Source organism: Micrasema longulum, unplaced genomic scaffold, assembly GCF_059751315.1.
Source record: "Micrasema longulum isolate JH-2025_06_02 unplaced genomic scaffold, ASM5975131v1 h1tg000067l, whole genome shotgun sequence".
NCBI classification, from domain to species: domain Eukaryota; kingdom Metazoa; phylum Arthropoda; class Insecta; order Trichoptera; family Brachycentridae; genus Micrasema; species Micrasema longulum.
This window is the reverse complement of record NW_028277274.1, coordinates 651832-672427: the sequence shown is the minus strand read 5'-3', so window position 1 is coordinate 672427 and position 20596 is coordinate 651832. Positions and strand designations below refer to the sequence as shown.

At 30.9% G+C, this 20596-nt stretch overlaps 1 protein-coding gene across 1 annotated transcript; it reads left to right on the top strand.

Moving 5' to 3' along the window:
• The first annotated feature begins 3227 nt into the window (after positions 1-3227).
• On the top strand, positions 3228-16438 carry LOC148285052 (RIB43A-like with coiled-coils protein 2). Its single transcript, XM_088230903.1, has 8 exons — positions 3228-3456; positions 7025-7165; positions 7354-7514; positions 8189-8267; positions 11010-11171; positions 11538-11765; positions 14462-14568; positions 15924-16438. The coding sequence occupies exons 1-8, from the start codon at positions 3331-3333 to the stop codon at positions 16063-16065; spliced, it is 1146 nt and encodes a 381-aa protein (XP_088087029.1). The 5' UTR covers positions 3228-3330; the 3' UTR covers positions 16066-16438.
• Positions 16439-20596: the final 4158 nt, after the last annotated feature.

The following is a 20596-nucleotide window of genomic DNA, read 5'->3' as shown; positions in this document are numbered from 1 at the left end:
TTGTAAACGTATACTTGTTGAATATTGTTATTTAAATTAGATTCCTAAGAGATCCTGAAATATGTATGTCTTTCTTTTTCGGCAATATACATATTAATTATATACTTCCGACACATGCGGGCCAAAAGTGTATGGCATGCTGCATTGCTTAAAATTAAAGGCAGTTTGAATATATCCCTATGTCTGAGAGTTCCCAATCCCGCATTTATTTATATTTTGTTAGGGTTGGTATCTCCTTATTAGTTTATTACTTTGAAGAGATTCTTTTAACTGAAAACCTCAAGCAGTTTTGTCAGTGAATTTATTTATTTATTTAAGCGTACATTTCATATTTTACAAAATGGCATAAAAAACACTCTGACAAATTCTGCTTGTACTAGGAGTGGGCTCAGTATATAAAGGGTCGGCAAGCCAGAAATATGAATATGCCTAATGTTCCAATTGGTTCCTATATGGGCAAATGCCTGTTCTAAGAAAACGATTTGTTGCGGCAAATATGGTTATCGAATATGTTTCCCATAAATAAAAATAATTTTGAATAAATAGAAAAACATTCATAGCCTTAAAGATAAAAAAAATACACAGTTTACGTTAATATGAAATAAAATTAAAAAATTAAATATAAATACATATACATATAAAAAATATAATCGAAAATGAAAAAGTGTTAGAAATAGCTTATAATTTAGGTAGATGGGGGTTACAATTTTGGTATTGGAATATTTAACTTATGCAGTTATAATATTGTATAAATAAACAAATGGTTTATTAACAGAAAAATATTTTATTATTCTATATTGTTTTATGGTTTGTAAACAACCTAAAATTGAATATTTTTATTTTTCGTTTGTGTGGTTCATTTTTTCTTCTTTCCTTATATATTATTATTATAACATTAAATTTTTCACAATTTTAAATGTTTTTTTTTTTTTAATTTTGTATTGGTTGCAGTTTCGGGATAATTTTTAATGTCATGGCTTAAAAAACATAATTAATATGTTTAGTCTGTCACATCCAAAACCACAATGATCAGTATGGGCAAGAAGACATATTAGCATATTTAAAAAAATATTTAGAACAAATATTTTTTTTTTAAATAAAAAAATTAAAAAAACAAATGGTTGCTTACTTCTTCAGGGGAGAAGTGAGGGGAGCGCGGTGCAGAATCAGACTCCTTCCTCCCCCTCTTCGTTTCTCCCCTGCAGAAGTGGGCAACCATTTGCTTTTTTTGATATTTTATTTTTTTAAATTTTATTCGTTCTAAAAAAATATTTTAATGTGCCAATATGTCTTCTAACTCATACTTATCATCGTGGTTTCGTATGTGACAGGGTAATGAACACTCTGTAAGTCTACAATATTATTGTTATATTACATAAATTTATTGTGAATACCATAAACACAATAAATAAAAATAAATATTATGTTATCAGTCTACAGTGTAGTTCCCGTAAGATTGTCCCGGTTTTGACGAAATTATGTTATGTGCGATACGTGTGAAATGGGCTTTCTGTGCGCCGTGAACGTAGACCCCAACGTAGGTGACGCAACGCAAAGGAGATATTGTCGGGTCGATTCTGATCAGGCAAAACGCACACGTAATAAGCATGAGCGTGTTAGTATGCTTTTGAATTTTTCAACCAAGATTATCTCGAAAACTGTAAGAGGTACGAAATAAGTAACCTCGACCTTTCGTATAGTATTTTTAATGCTTTTTTATTTTACTAGAGCTTTTTCAAGAGTAAGGCGTTTTTGAGTTAGAAATGTATTACAACAAAGAGGGACAACATATTTATAAAGGGAAGTCTAGACATTTACAGGGATTATGGCCTGTCATAAAACATAAAAAAAACTTTTTTTTTAATAAATGCATATTCCGCTTTTCATGCAGAAAACTTAATTTTACTTTGTAGATAAAATTAAGTTGTAAGAAAATTTGTATATTTGAATGAAAATTCAAAGTATCTTCGTCGGTAACCTGTAATTGAACAAATTTAGAAAAAAACTGTAAAGATATTGTACTTTATACAGATTACAATTTTTTTTTGTGGTTAAAATTGAAGATAAATTTCAATTTTCCATTAGAATACGGGCCCAGGAATGAAAAATAATCATTTTTTAAAGTTTTTTTTTTTATTTAAAAAAATATGAAAAGGATGTTAGGGGTCTAAGGATGTAGTCATAGAATTAAGAATAATCCAGAAGGAGCGTAGAATCATATTTGAATACATCGGACTGTGTCCAATAGTTCCCCCACTTTCACCACGCGCATTCGTGATGTCGCCGCGTAATGTTGCACGATGGGAAAAAATATAATTACTACACAAATGTAAGGTTAAATGTAAAAAAAAAAGCAATCTGTTAATTTCTCTAAAAAAATATTGTGCACGTGGAAATATTGATTGACAACAGAGTAGATAAGTAAAGGATCATTTAATAAGAGTAATTGAATTAATGAACTTTAAACTTAAAATATAAAAGAAATTTTATTTTACACAAAACGGATATTTTTATATCATGTTAAATAATATTTGATGTTTCAAAGATAATATCGGTCAAATGTCCACCACAGAGTTGTTTAATCCGAGGTCCAATTGTCATTAGTTCTTTCATTAGATGAGCAAAGTAGGGTAAAAAAAATTACTACCTTGGCAACACTGACGAAATGTGCATTTTGTTTCTTTGACAATCTGACAGATGGAAAAATAATTCAATTTTTAAGCAATGCATTTGTTACATACACATTAATTTGCTAATTACACATGAAATTAAACTCCATCCCGTTTCTTCAAGATCCTAGCAGTATTTCTACACTTTAAAAGGACGCAACACGGCATAGTTGAATTCAAATCAGGAGTTACGTACTGAGCGACGTCTACAAAGAAACTAATGGGTCAAAACCTAAACCTACTCATTTATGAGAAGTTTAGTCGCCTTCTGTTTGATGTGCGTATGCGGTTTCTGGACTATTCTTAATTCTATGGATATAGTCATATTTAAGGCGCTATTTACTCTACTTTACGCTCTGTCTAACAGTTTCTGCCATGTTTAAACATTCAAACTAATTGCTAATTACAAGTAGTATAATTTCTGTATCGGAAAAAACACTAGAGACTTTAAGTCCCAATTTAATTCAGATTAAACATAGAACAAAATACTAGTGTTCCGTGTCAATAACAAATAAATGAAATGCTAACAACAGTTTGTTATTCGTTGCGTACTTTCTTAATTCACGAATGGTGACGTTTGATCGATTATTTGCATTCTCCATTTCGTGGTCGTTTCATTTGGATGCAATTAATCTAATAATTACTGTAAAAATTAAGCAAAATGCTGTCTAAACTATATGTAGCTTCGGAGAAAGATAGGAAAGAAGCTGAGAGCAGGGAGAGAAGAAAAAAGATTGAAGCAGAGAGGAAAGAAAGGTTTTTTAATGTGAAATTTAGAAAAATTGGCGTGAGTATCACTAATATTAATTACATTTTTTTAGAAATTGCCTTTAGTTCAATAGTAGTTGTCTGGTTGTCAGTTGTCACAATACCAACATACTCATTGAAAATATGATTTGTTTTCTTCATTTATATTCGTTTTTTTAAATTCTATATTTTTTGGGTACTTTTATTAATTATTTTTAAATTATGCATTATAAGTACGCTTGTCTATCATACGTTCTGGTTTAGATACCGGGATAGCCCCAATTTTATTTTTTATTTAGTTAATTTTACAATACGCTCAAGGGACTTTTACAAAAACAATACAGCTAAGTACAAACATAGTTATAATTTATTAAATAAACAACAATAAATTCTTTTTTTGAGAAGAAACCAAAAAAGCATACTGCATTGCAAAATCAAAAGTAAAACTTTGCGTAATAAAAAAAGAGAAAAATATGGATATAATGTAACATTAATTGTTAGGTATAAAAATATGCTTTAAAATAATAATAATGATTCAAAAAATCAGGTAGGTATATAAAGTAAATAAGATAAATTAAAGAGCAATTGAATTGAAAAAAAAAATTGTTTATTTATTTATTTAATCCAATATAAAATACAAATACATAGTTAACAAAAATGTTCATACAATAGGTACGGTACATTCAATATATTTTTATTTTTATTTGTGGATGTAGCCACTCCACTGGCTCACAGGCACGTTCCGGAGTGTCAGCGTATTATTTATTTTATACATAATTGTACATAATTCTAACCTCATAAGCCTCATTCTGACTTTTAACCAATAATACAGGTGTAATTATTTACGTCACTAAAGCGTTTTTGGTGGTTTTTAAAATGGTATATCGATGCTGGAAAGGAAAAATTACCAAGCGACATGTAACAACTTTACAGAAGAGCCAATTAAAGTTTTTTTTTAGATTAATAAAACAATCTCATTCATAGGTATTATTTTGGTATGATTCCTAGATGATTAAAATGCAATTTTAAATTACGAGATTCTTCATTAATTATTTTAAAAAAACTTCAATTCATTTTTATGTAAAATTGCTACATGTCGCTTTGTAACTTTTTCCTTTCCAGCGTTGATAAATTAACACATTACAACAGAGATGGAGAACACTTTGGAGAAAGGACTATGGAAATGTAAATGTTTAAATGTAAATGTATGTAAATGCCTTAACTTCCATATCCTTTCTCTAAAATGTTCTTCATCTCTGTTGTATTATGTTAATCTTAATAACTCCCTTGGGGGTGTAATCAAGTCCTTGTCTACAAAAAATTGGACAAACTCAAAATTTATATATATAAAAACAGGTATAAATGTGGGGTTCATTGTCCATTGATCGATGACACACACACGTGCTAAATCATTTCACCTGAAATATAGAGCGACGACCGATGAAGCAACTCATCATTTTATATTGGACCCAATACAACATATTCTGCGAGTCTAAAGCTAGGGTTTCCTAGGACAGCGGTGCCCGTATTTTAACGGCCGTAGTGAACGGTGATGCAGTGGACAGCCGTCGTAAAGGTGACTAGAGTGTGGTTTTCTAGGAAAACGGTGTTATCAACACCATTTAACACCGTTTTCCTGGGAAACCACTCTCTAATCACCTTTACGACGGCTGTCCACTGCATCACCGTTCACTACGGCCGTTAAAATACGGGCACCGCTGTCCTAGGAAACCCTAGCTTAACAGTATTGCAGATAACGACGAGAGCAAGAACTAGTGACGTCGTTCAAAATAGTTTATTTTGATTATTTTTTCATACATTTTTCAGAAACTTCGCCTGACAATAGGGAAATTTCACGTTTCTTTTTTTTACAAATTTTAATCAATAAGGGTCTATGAAATACTATCGAATGAAAAAAAATATTTTTACCATCAAAAATTTTTTTAAATTTGTATTTTGAAATTCCCGCGAAAACGGTTCATTGCATTGGCCACGCTCCTAATACGTCACGATTCGTTTAAATTAAAATAGAACTTCGTCACGAATCTTGACGTCACAATTGTCAAGGCCGAAGACGACGTATTTTTGTTAAGACATGTTTTAAACAATTTAATTTTTTAAATTATGTATGTCCACAATATCCATATTGATTTTGATAGTACAATTAATTTTTCTTAATCCATTTCACATGTTTTTATCGGTATTTACAGTATGTGATATGTCCCTATGCTCTAATTTTTAAAACATTTTTCAAATCCAATTTCCCACAGCGCTAATTTTTCTCATTACGAAAAAATTTAAGTTCTGATCAGTGTCATCTTTGTCGCTTTCAATATGCCCTGTCATAATATTATTACAGCAAATAAAAAATATGTTTCAGTTTATTTATTCAATGCTTTTAATGTACATTACAAAATATATATTTCAAGACATACATACATTAATTCAAGTTTTTCAATGTGAAAAGTGGTCAAATAAAAATACCCAGTAATTAGAGCAAAAGTTGGCTATTGACTCTAAACTTTCTTTCAGTAACATGAAAGATGTCGATATCCGGAAAGATACGGTTGAGTAAATACATTGCTCTTCCTACGGTATGACAATTGGCAGGTTAGTTCTACAATCCGGAAGATAATACAGCTTTAGCCGCCGATATCTAAGGAATTTATTAGGAATATACAGAAAATACTCTCCATTACACCTAAGTTAATCATAATATACCACATATCAAGCGGAAAAAAAACATAAGCGAATATGCATTTGACGGGTACAACTGCGGATAGTATTCCTACTAAAGATGCTCATAATACTTCAACTCATAAGGCGTAACTTGGGAGTAATAACAAACTTTAAGTGACGACTTTATAGTATAATATTCATCACATTACGCCGTGTGTCGTTCGTACTTTTTACCGACGTTTCGGAACGCATTACAGCATCCATCATCAGAGTTCATGTTATCTGTGAAGATAAATGTGTAACGTCATGTACTTAGAATTTGTACCGCGTCACAGTCGTTACTGTCTACAGCTTGTTAATTTGAAATTTTTGCCACTTCACAATCTACGCCTTTATGTGATTTCCTTACAATTATGTAGCAGGATGATTTTAACGCCTCCCATTTTCTCTGTTTATATTGTCGGGATGTTTGTAAATCTCGATAGCTGCTTTTACCAATCGAGTTTTGTGACTCTTAAGTCTCCCTAAGATTATCGGCTCGAAGGAAAACCTCTGCCCCGTTTCTATGTGGTGTTCGGCCAAAGCTGATTTTCGGGGTAGCCGAGCAAGTACGAGTAAGCACATAATGTTATAGTACCGAGATTTTACATAACGTTAGACATTTATCTACACAAATAACGTTAGTCCTGATGATGGACGCTGTAATACGATAAATAGTACAAACGACTCACGGCATAGTAACACAAAAAACTTTTTGCGCATCTGAACTGTTGTGAAATTCTAAGAAGTTTAATTCACCATACTGCCTATCTTAATATGCTCTCTCATCAATGCCCTACACCTCCTAATCCCAACATTACCCATTATGGGATAGTTGAAATGATTACAAGTGCATATTATAATGTCTCGTGGGATTTTTGTTTATCTAGATTGATATTGCTGCCGTAGACAGACAGATTGAAGATAACAAACTAAAGAGGGAAAATGAAAAACGTTTGGATAAAGCTTTTACTCTTCAGTTTGATAGAGATTGTTCCATGGCTTATCAGCTTCAAGAAAAGGAAAAGGAAGTAATTTGTTATTTATTATTTTATTAAGTATACAGTCATAAATATTGAAAAATAAAATGAAGATTTAGAAATCATCAGTGTCATCCATACAATGTACATTCACACGCATGCATACATGTACATATTTAAGTAAATATTATATGCAAACATACACATGCATCACATACTGTAATAATAATAAATTACAGGAGCGGCGAAGAATAAATGAAGAGATTAACCAGTACCGGAAGAAATTCCAGAGAAAAGAAGACCGGAGGGAATTTGATTTATATGATCCGGATGGATTAAAGAAACAACTTCCACCGAGATGTCCAGGCACTGCTGACATCAGCCTCGCATCCGCACAAAAGTACGCCAACCAATCAAAATACTATAAGCGATGAAAACCACATCTGACTCCGGTGTCCTCTTACAATAGAAAAGTTGAATTTTCTCAATAGTTTAATGAAATAATGAATTCCTTTTCCTACTCAAAAATGTCATCCTGTTCCTAACACTCACCCTCCTTTCAATATCTTTCTCAGTCTTACCATCACTAGTTAACAAACTTCCTAGATATACAAATTCTTCTACCTGATTCAGAATATATCTGTTCACAATGATCTTACATTTAGTCATACTTCCATCCCCTTCAAAAACAATCAATTTATCAACATTCATCAGCAAATCACTCTTCTTGCATACATTGTAGACCTTTGTTATCAAGAATTACAGGTCTTCTTTGTTGCTAGCAAGAAGCATAGTATCATCAGCATACAAAAGATAATTGACAGTTAAATCACCTATTATTACTTTCTTTCTTAAATATTTCATCTTTAATGCAGCTTCTTGTTTCTTTCAAAGTAACTTAAAGTACTAATTGGTTAGGATTTTAAGCAACTCTGTCAATATCAACAAAAAAATATCTATCTTTGCTGAAAGGCCAAATTAAATACATTTTTTAAAAGTTTTAAAAATTAGGTTCGAATTTATTTTTATTGTTTATACATAAAGAGGAAAATAATTTAATAAATGTTGTTTTAGATTTGAAGGAGAAGATATTCAAAGCTATGAGAGAGCAAAAGCCATGGCAAGCCAGAGACTTTCGTGGCTGCAGCAACAGGTTATACTAAATGATAATATTGTGATAATTCCATTTTGTCAAATAAATTGTGAATGGATTATTTTCTATTGTAATGGGGAATCCAATTAGTCCATATATTCTGGCCAATGTGTTCCTATTTGAGTCCCCAGTCCCCACACACTCTTTAATTAACTAAGTCATTTTTATTACTTCTTTTAAATATTTATATTACAAAATATAGCTTTTACATTGATATGTGGGACTCACCCGTAAATCCAAACCCACTCAAACACAATAAAAACATCAAAATTACGATTACCTAGCACAAATGTCAGATTGATGATATTGGTAATGGGAAATGACCTCAATCCCCCACTCGGAAGGAGAGAGAACTTAAAAGGATGCGCAGCCTGACTTTTCTTTAAAACGTATTCCCATATTTTCTGCGTGTCCCTATAGTTTTGTTTTTTTTCATAAATTGTCTCTTATGGAAACAAAAACCATCCGAAAAGCCTTAAAAGGGCTCGGTTTTATCTTTCCTCTTTGGACTTACTGTATACAGATATGATAACTGTTTTTGAAAAACACAAAAAGGTACCAGCCCAGAAGGCGTCTGAGAGAGAGATAAAAACTATGTTCAAATATCTATTCATCAAACTGCTATTCCACCGCATATAAATACTTCAAATATTAGGCTGAAGCAGGCACTCATATAGCCATGAAAAGATGCCCGTTCTAGGGAGCCTACTTCCGTATTTTCTCTAGCCCAGTCTGTAACCAACTTTCAATTATTCTTTATTTTTCATGCTCAATTTTGACCGGCAATATTGTATATATAGGTAAATGTGGTTATTGTTTTGAAATACAAAGACAACAAGATAAAATTCTTAAACTAACATACAACCTACCCTACCTGACCTCTACGACTGAACTGTACAAAAAAACACACCAGTTTGACATAAACTACTTGACTAAAATTGAGACCTTCAAAATTGTGCACAAAATAACACTGGGAAACATACAAGACGACGACATAATATTAGCCAAAAATGCTGACATACACAAATATAACACCAGACAACAACAACACTATCATATTGAAAAAGCAAAGACAAACACAGGACAGTCAAAAATACTACATAATGGACTTAAACACTACAACGACTTACCTTACTACTTGAAAACTTTTACTGGAGACAAATTTAAAATCAATCTGAAAAAGCACATGATGACTGAACTAACTAGACTAGACGAGACATAAAATGACTAGACAATATTAAATTTCTAATGTAACCCTAACGGGTTTTTTAAAATTGTAAATAAATAAATTTAAAAAATGGGTAGTTAAAATGCTATGTGGGTTTTGAATACTTATCATCCACCTAGTAACCAAATGGTCAGGGGCTTTGCCTACCATGCTAGAGTTATCGGATTCAATTCTTATCATGGTTGGCATAAAATATTCTTTTAAAAAGATATTTTACACTACTTGTAAAATAAAATAAAAAGTTCTAAGACTGGCGCCTGAAGCATAAGACTGATCATCTTACCTTTATGTAACAAAAATTATTAAAAAATATAATTATTATTTTTTTATTTTTTTTAAACCAACTAAACTTCTAAACACAGTTCTATATTTTATTACTTTCTATTGCATTTTTTTAAAATTTATGTTGATACACTCATCTTTTTATTTTTATTTTTATACCAACTGTACTTCATTTTTTTTAAGTTTATGTTGTTTATATACTCATCTTCTTTTTTTTTTACCAACTTTACTTCTAAACACTGTTCTATCTTTTATTGCTTTACATTGTATTTTTTAAATTTTATGTTGTTTATATACTCATATTTTATATAACTTTCATGTATGTAAAAGCCTTGTGGGTGTGAAAAATTAATAAAATAAAAAATAAAAAATCAAGATACGCTGCGGTTAATGTACTGTATGTAATACAGTGACAAATAATTATAAAAATATACATAAATCATTTTATTATGCCGTAGGTACTAGCGATTGTTTTTATCTATTAGTGTTACAGAATGCAGAACAGCTTTTACTATAACTGGGTAACTTCAAAATCAGCATTTTTTATCCTCATCCTTGGAGGAAGATATAAATATGTGTTTTTAGTGTTTAACTAAAAAATGCTGATTTTGAAGTTACCTCGTTGTCGTAATTACCCTACGATATTTAGCTACCCACAACTCTAGAACTTTTTGCTGGGACACAATTATTTTTAAACTGGTTGTTTTTTTACACACATACATATAAAATATGTTTATTATTAACATATTACAACAGAGATGAAGAACATTTAAGAGAAGGTAATATAGAAGTCTAGGCATCTACAGAAAATAACATTTTCAGGCGTTGCCTAGTATGTAGGTGAAATAATTCAATTAGATGAATCTCACCCGCATAAATAAAGGTTTCAGCTCTTTAACTTCACAGACATCAACAGATGGAAGGATTGAAGAAATATAGAATTTCAAATATGGGCCGAATAGTGAATGTTACACAGTGTGTAAAGTGGCCACTTAAATCAGCCATTGACAGGACATAAGCCCTGTAGATGTCTAGGCGTCTATATTACCTTCTCTTAAATGTTCTTCATCTCTGTTGTAATATGTTAATATAAACAGCTCCCCAGGTAGTTGAATCCAGTCCTTGTCTACAAAAATTTGGACAAACTCAAAATATTGTTGATATGTTTATTAGTTAATATTTACTCTAAGGTACTAAGAAGGTATTTCTTATTCAATTCCTGATTTTTGCAGATTAAAGAACGAAAGGATTTTGAAGCTGAGCAGAAGGCTGCTGATGAGGCGTATAAAAGAGCCACCACCGCTCGAGATCAGAGAGCTCTCCATTTGGAATACATTGAAAGGGAGTGTCGACAGAAGATGGATGAGGCTAATGCCAAATTCAATAAAGCTCTGGTATAATATTACAATTTTTAACCCCATTGAGAAAATGAGATTATTTATGTTGAGGGACGTTAGTAGGCGCTATTCAGAGGCAAATTTGTGCCGTTACGAAACTAAGCAGTGCTAATTAATAACATACGCCTGAGTGATTTTGAAACTTCCCGAACGAGAGCCTTATTTCCGAGTGATAACGAAATATCGCGAATGAATAATGCTATTTACAAATATGCTAACAGGCCAAGTGGCCGCATAAAGTGAAACACATAACACCCAGGTTTGATTCTTTAGGAGATCGAATTTGGAACTCCCATGTGTGAAGCAAGCATTTTAGTCATTACACTGCAGGTCGGCCATAAATAATAAATATTTTTCCTCTAGGCAGATGAGCGCAGGCAGCGTGAGTTAGTGGACAAGGAGAATGAACAACAAGATAATAAGGCAGAAATATACAACAACTTGACCTCCGGTATGCTAGCCGAGAGTCACGACGCAGCTGCAAGCGCATTCGGGCCCACGCGTACTGTAGGCTCTATGTACAAAGGCATGACGCAAGCTGACAAGGACAGGATAAGAAAGACTCAGATGGAGCAAATTGTGCAAAATAAGGTTAGCTGAACTAAAATCCTCCGGGGCAATGAATTCACTTGTTTATTTCATTTCATCTTTATCCAGGCTGATGAAGAACCAGAAGCCTTGACGAGTGTTTTGGCTACATCAGATAGAAATCGAGTGGAGATAAGTCTGCCTATTGACGCCTCAATATGGATTTATAAAGTAGTTTTACAATGTAATATTGATTTATAAAGTAGTTTTACAATGTAATATTGATTTTTAAAGTAGTTTTACAGTGTAACATTGATGTATAAAGTAGTTTTACAATGTAATATTGATATAAAAAGTAGTTTTACAATGTAATATTGATTTATAAAGTAGTTTTACAATGCAATATTAAACTGTCCCGGGACTAGTGCCTGAAGTGCAAAACTAATCAATCATCTTACCTTTTTTCATGTAACACAAAGGTTCTCAAACTTATTTCGCCCACTGCCCACTTTGAGAATGAAAAATTATCTAGCCCCTAAAACTTTTAAACATACCATCTTAAGAACAACTACTGCAATTATTATTTTTAATCTCGCTTTATTCTATTTCTGAGTTTAAACATATGTTTTAAAGGAGCCTTTGTAAAAAGAGTAATTAAAATGCATATTTTTTTATACTTAATCATCTTTAGAATTATTTTTATTAAAATTAAAACTTAGCATTTTAAAACTTATCTGGTATGAAAGATGAATTTGATGCACTTTAACGAGTTTGTTAAAACTTGTTAGAACTTGATTGGTACAAACATGGCACACGGGCTAATAAAGCCATGGAAAAAAAGCTAAGTGATTAGGAATAAGAATAAAATTAATTTTAGTTAGAAAAGTAAGGAAAATATTTTTTTTTGCTTTTTTTTAAATCAACCATAACCAGCGTAGACTGCCTCAACGCCCCCCAATTTTCTCTGGACCTTCTACCGCCTCCCTGAAGGCCCTTAGTTCCCACAAGGGGGTATTATCGCCCACTTTGATTAATATTTAGCGTACTAACACTGTGCTCAATATGTATCTTCTTTTTTGGGTGAAAAAAATTCATCGTAACGTATTCAACTTACACGGGTAGGTTCAAATAGTTCCGATGTTTTTGCTACCGTTGCAGGGTAAACATCTGCATCTTCAGAGTAAACTATGTGTTGTGTATAATAAATTTGTCTGTTTATGTACTAGTAATCTGTATCGTGTCGCATTCGGTACCAGTGTCATTTTGTCGTATATAGTGCCGGGAACAGAACATCAGAACATCCAACCAACACGAGATCACCTAAATAAGACGATACACATTTATAATAATAATAATTCATTTTACTGAAATTTTATCAACAACCTTTGGTTTAAAATCTTCTCCTTATATTGCCTTTTCAAATTTTAAATATTACTTGCCATAAGTACCTGTTATTCTTTCTTTTTTCTCTGCTGCGTTGACATGTTTTTATACTTTTAAACTACTTTTAATAATTTATATTGTATATGTATATAAAATCAATATATTGCTGCTCTCACTATGTGTCATTAATTTTGAAGATGTTTTTAAATTGACTTAAATTTATTTTCTTATTTAAAGATTCTTTAAATATTTGTCTCACCGTTTCTTTGAATCCCTTAAAATATGTGTATGTATATTTATGTTTTTCGTTATTAAAAAAATGTTATTATTTTAATTTATTTTTACATCTGAGCATGTTTTTCATTCTTTATTTTAATTCTTAACTTTTAATTACTTTTACAAATTTTCTTAGTTTTTTTACTTTAATTTTATTTTTAAACAACTTCTATTAATGTTTTTTTTCCTTCTCTTTTTTGTACTTTAATTAATAATCTTACATATAATTACTTTAAAATATTGAAACTTCACTGGTCCATTAGAGTTAAGTCTAACTGTGTAAAATATAAAATTTTGTAATTGTACTAAATAAAAGAAAAAAAAAAGAAAAAAAAACAGTGACCGTGAAAATCTATGCACCATCGGGTGCGGATAGGGGGTATGCTGGCGATAATATTATCATTACAGTATCGTATTTTATGTGTATTGTATTATCTAATGCTCTTTTTGATTTATTTTTTAAATAAAAGATGAGTGACATTAAAATCCACAAATTTGGAATAATCGGGCTTGTGCATGTAGCAAAAGCAATAAAACCATTTAACTGGTTTTTCCAGATTTAAGTATCACTTGTCTTTAATTTCTATGTACAGGTAGCCCCCCCCCGTTGAGTACGAGGGATACCTTCCTGACGAAATCGTACTCAACGGGAGTCACCTAGTGAGAACAAAAAAACAATTAAAATTGTTAAAATGCGCTTTATTTATTCATAAAATTAACATTAATATATTACATAATTAATTTTATAAAATATGTAATCGTATGTAGCACTTATTATTTTGTAATTATTGATGATTTCTTTTAATGACTTCATACAAAATTATGTAGAGAAAAGACCTATTCGTCGTAAAGTACTTTTACAGCCAATTGTTTTGGGTGGGAACTAATTCCATGTCCATTTTTTTTGGCAAATACTCATATTATTATTATTGCAGTTTATTTCTTCTGCTCATAAGTTGGATTAAGGGTGGCCTTTCAATAAATTACAATGAATTTTGACCAAAAATTTATTCTAACAAACTTGAATACTTTTTTATTGTTAAAACAGCAAATTCTGACAGTATTATTTTATAATATCTGAGTATTTTTCATTTGTTTAGGCAAAACGGGATGCTGAACAGATGCTACATTCTCACTGGGAAGATCTTTCTAACGGTATCCTGAAAAATGTTTACTTGAAAGATTGTGAAGAACAGAGACTTGTGAAGTAAGATACAATAATAGTTAATATTGATTAAACTATAAATTATTACTATGGACACCAAAAATGACCAACCTAAAACCCACACTTATGATTTTTGTGTATTATATTTAACTGTACCCACAATATTTAAAAGACAGACAGTCTGTCTATCTGTGTCCAGGTGGATGAAGAAAACAGTTCTGTGTGTGCAATAGAATCAGAATCCTGGACGAGTGTTTTTGACTCGAGGGCAACTCAGGTAAAAATCCTGAAAAAGGAAATAGAGTGGAGAAAAATCTGCCTCGTGGTGTAGTGGTTGATGTATTCGCCTGCCATGCTTAAGGTGCTGGGTTCGATTCCTGGAAAGGTCAACATGAAATATTTGTCTATAAAGTGATTTGAGACGGCAATATTCTACCGTCCTTGAAGCGTAAGACTAATATTTACCTTCCCGTAACCCATGTCATGATCAAGATACACTGCATGTACTTTACCAATGCAGTGCCCAACACACCATCTGGTGTGGATTAGGGTTTGATGATGGTGATATTTAGAGTGCACTACTGTCACACCATTTTCTGTAAGGGTAGGCAGAAAAGATGGAACTCCACATATCTAATGTCTATCTTGACATACAATTCTATCACTTCATAACATATCTAGTCATATAAGTAGATTTTCGACATGATGATCACATCAAGGTTTTGATTTATCTTTTCCTAAACAGTCTAAATTAGGGCCAGTTTGTTGACAAAAATATAACAATTTGAAATTTTTCTTTTGTGGTGCAACTGGCTCTTAACAAAGACAGACAAACTTTTTCTCATCAAGGTATATTTTTTACTGTTTTGCCAGAAGTGCAATTGCTTCTCAAATGTATAATAAAAATAATATCTAATAAAAATCATTTTAGTTATGTTCATAAATGTTTAGTTTTCTTACAAGTATACCGGAAACCCTTTTTACACATTTTTTTACATGATTTCGAAATAACACTGTTTTTTTTACACGGTACTCTGTGGAACGTATCCTCAGTGTAAAAAGAGTTCCAGTGTACTCTGAATACAAAATTAATTAACATTTAGAGACATTAAAGTACTTCTCCAAAATACAGAGCACGTGTTTTAATTGCATATTATGTATTTATTTGTTAGCACCTTGAAGATGGAACTGTTAGAGCACAAACAAAATAAAAATTTGCTTGTCAAAGAAATTATTATGAAGAACATGGAACTTTTTCTTATTGAATAATTTTTCATATTATACTTTTACAGTCAGAAACTTGGTGTCAATGGAAACAAAAGCAATATTATCTATTTTTTATGACAAATTATGTTTTGTCATCAATTAAATCTAAATTTCACCGGTTTGCTTTACAGAGAAAAGGCGCAGAAAGTTATGAAAGAAAACATGGAACTCTCGATGCAACAAAACAAGACCAAAAAATATATGAACTTTGTTTTGAACTATAACCAACCAACAGACGAATTCTACAAACAGTTCAACGCCTCTACAAGATAAACAAAGTTTTATTCAATTAAATGACTCTAATTTTACCATTATACTATTGTAATGTATTTTAAAAATATTTTTCTCAGTCCAAATTAAGGTTTTTCAAGTATTTTTGAGCTCTTGTGAGATTATATGTGTGAATCTTTATAATAATTATCTCCACCTTTTCTAGCTAAAGTTATTTCTAAAAACCTTGGCCATGTTTTATGAATATCAACCATTTTTGCTCTTTTCAGTCTCCTTAAATCTTTGTATTTCTAATCAAATGATTTTTAATATAATTATCTGATTTAATATGTAACCACAATGTGTAGCTTTTCCTGTAATTTATTGTTTTCTCCCTGTAAAATAATTATGCATTTTGATAAAGATATGTACATCCGATATATTTTGTCTTATTTAAGTAAGTAAGTTTTTTAAAACCCATAATTTTAAGTTGATAAAATACCTGCCTGACTTGCTTTGTGAGCCTGACAGGAGGCCAAAAATTCAATATTTTTAATAAGTAAAACCCACTGAATAATAAGCGTAATGTATTCTTATTTTTGCCAAATTACTAAAATATACATGCAATTATCGACATGTGGGGGTTTGAAAGTCACCCTATTAAGCAGACTAATACTTATTGAAGACACACAGTGAGCTTGCGTAGGTGTAATAATTTATTTTTTTACTGACTTTTGTTACTGACTGAGCTTTGAACCTATAAGTAACTAAGTATGTTGCTTATATACTATTGTCCATATCTTCTCTTTACTTCCTAGTGGGGAATTGAGGTCATATGCTATTTCCCTGGCTGTAAGCAATTTGATATCCATATTTGAAATTTTGATGTTCTGATGCGGGAAATGTACAATTCACTTTCAGCAATGTCCTATAGACATGCTTTATTACAGACATATCACAGATTGATAAATATTTCAAAATAGATAGGTAACTTTTTTAGAAAGCAATAGAGACCTTTAAGCATTTACAGGGTTTGGGATAAAAATATTTCAGAAAGCAAATATTATAAACAATAGATGCCGTCTAATTAGACTTTGGTTACATGTACGATTAATGGAGCATGGTCCATTCTACTATGCATACACGCGGGATCGAGTATTTTTGGATGTCGTGGTAGGCGGTAACATGTTTGTGACCAGTGAAATATATGGAGTAGCGGGAGCAGGAGGTCAGGAACTTAATGTTGATTTGTGTGGGAGGGGGTGGTCCGACTCAGAACTCGATTTCCTCTCTGAAAATAAGTTTAGGTTTTTGTGTTTGGATTTTACTGTTACGCATGTGTAAATATGTCAAATAAACTGCAAAATATAATATAAAATTTGACAAAGAAACCAAAATTATATTTGATTAAATATTTAAAGAATGTTTAAGAAACAAAGAGAGGACAAGTTGTTTAGTGCCGTGGAGTCTGGAGAATGGCGTTTTGTAATGCATATAAAAAATCATAACATTTAAGGGTGTACATAAAATAGTTATGGGGATAAATGAAACGAAAAACAGGTTTAAATTTGACCAACAATGTCATACATAGGTACAAAACTAGAGATAGAAAAATATGCCAATAAGGAGAAAAACTGAGTCACAAAACAAATGAAAAGTAATGTAAATGGAAAGTTTTGAAATATTTCTAATTATTTCTTTTTTAATTGTTTTTGAGAAGTTTTAATATTAAATTGTAACGCAATTAAAAGTTTATATTAGATCTTAAAATGTTATGAACTAATTTTATAAGGCATAAATAAATAAAAATAACAATCATTGTTCATAATTACACAAACTTTTCTAATCTGTCGATGACTAAATTATTATACAAGAGAAGTACAAGCGAACATTAATGAGAGTAAAATTATATCACGGCATTTACGCTAGATCCTAAATTAATTTCCAAATCTCAAAATTATATTACATTTTACTTTTGAAAACAGCTGTTTTCCCCTCCAATCCATGCAACACCACGAAGTTATACAAAAATAAAGTTTGGCTTTGAAGCCAGGGTGTAAAACGTAAGAAAATAAAATTTAATATTGGGATAGTACGCAGATAATAATAAAATAAGACAGATAATAAAACAACACATACACCATATAAATACATTAAAATATTTATTTTGGTTTTACCCTTTTAGTACACCAAGACGAGGAAGCGAAACAAAACGGACCGTACACCGTACCTAGTACAATTTCGTATCGCTTTCGTATAGTACGTAGAGATGCAAGGCGGTAAAATTACCGCGGTATTTTACGAGAATTTTACCAGATTTTGGTAAAGTACGGTATTTTACTACTATTTGAATTTGACGTACTAATTTTTATTTTTTCAAAGATATTATAAATACGAGTAGCTTTGTTTTAGGACACTTTACATGACTGCGAAAACTAGGTTGTCGAGATTGTATAATAAATGAAAAATGAACAATCATGAGGAATACGAATATTTATAAACAGAACTGATCAATATACTACGACGAAAAATTTTACAAATATTTTAGAATAAATTAATGTTCATACTATTAAAAAGGATTTTTAAAACTATTCTCAACAAAACACCATATAAACGAGAAAGAACCTATACGCAAAAAATAATGATAATTATTTTTCTGGGATAAGCAGTTTGTTTTTAGTTACTATCGATACAAAATGAGTACGAGAAGAATTCGTGAAACAGTAAGTGGAATCTTAAATAAATCAGTAATTATAAATATCCATATCATTGACTGTTTACTGAATAATTTAAGATAATTTCAAATCTGGTGTGTATTTGTATTTGATAAGGATAAATTAATTTTAAGTCCAGAATTAAAAAGAGTGCTAGTAATGAAAAATGAGGTATTATTTAATAAAGGTTTGTTTTATTTTATTTGGGAAATCAACAGTTCTAAATACATATTTTTAGTAAACAAACAGATATAGTGTATAAACTCAGAACTAATAACAGATTTCCACATAGTATACAAAGTTAGTAGAGAAAATATATTACATATCAAATAAATACATACAATGTTATTTTCATGTACTCTATTGAGTCAAATAATTTTTTCATATTTATTTTAAGAACATTAAGTTACTGTTAATTGGGCGGGATAAGGACAAGAATACTTGAAGAGAGGATAAGGAGGGGAGGGGAGATGTACATATTTATTATTTTAATGTCTACTAAGTTACATAATGCATTTTTAGTGTAAATTTTAAATCTGACAGAGTGATGTTTGTGTAATCTATATTTTTAAATTTTGTATTGTACATTGAAAAAGTCCTACGAAAAAAAGCATTTTTAGTATGCGATTTTTTACTCATTGGTACATGAAACAGGTGGTATCGTCTACAAATCCTGGCTGGCACATGTATTGTTTTTAAACCATGCAGCTCTGTACAGTCAACCATTCCTGTCATAATTTTGCTTATCCAAATTCTGAAGTTTGGCTTTGGTAAACAGTGTTACCAAACCTAATTTCAACAAAGCTTGTCTTTTTGAGGTAAAATGTACAAAAGTATCCGCATCGCTCAAAAAAGATAGTCAATTTTATCTAACATTTGTTTCGTTGGCTCATTTTTAAATTGTTTTATTCTCAGATTCAACATTCTTCTGCTGGTGTGTACTCATTGTTCTTGTTGCTGAAGTTAACTGTATGTTGGTAGCGTCGCCGTATTATTACTTGGCTCTATGCTATGTTAATCATGCAGTCAAGTGCTTTTAGTGGTTCTCATAGAAACGGATTCGTCTAGAAACTCAATCTATAGGGCCAAACCAATCTCGAACTTTTTTAAAAGCCTATCTACTTAAGATGTGCAGGGATTTTTTCATGTTTCTTGTAGGTGTCACGTCAATTCTTTCATTTTTATTTCAAAGCTGCTTCACCTGAAACAATATGTTTTTAGTTATTTTTAGATATTTAGCCAAAGTCAATTAATTCAAAACAATATCAAGTAGTTTCCGTGTTGATTTATTATCAATTTTATACAATGTTAACAAAGCCATTTGAAATATTTTGCAGTCGCTTTATATGGCCAAACGTAATGAAAAAAATATAAAAAAAGCACAATTTTTTTACATATAGGGTTTCCTCAACTATATTTTGTAAATTTGTTCATACAATTATGTGGGTTTTTATGCTAGGTACAAGCTAGGTACAATAAACCTTTCGAAAATCTGGACAGATTATGATTATACCTAGTAAAATAAAATACGAAAGAATTATTTGAACAAAAAAATGTTAAACGCTTGATGAGTAAATAAATAACTACAAATGTATACGAAAACGATCATTACATTGTCTTAGAAGAAAAAGGAATCCGTAAAACGATTCAAATCTCGAAGATGAAATTCAAGAAATTTGCATTGTAAAAATACAATTTGTGTATGTAGTATGTGTATCCCATTATTCAAATTAATAATAATGGGATACATTTTATTGTTTTATAGCTATAAAAATACCATAATTTGTTTATATTGCAACATTAAAATTTGCGCATGCGCACGCGTATGTGACGCTTATTTTATTTGTCAAGTTGGTACACAGATAATTTGATGCAAATTC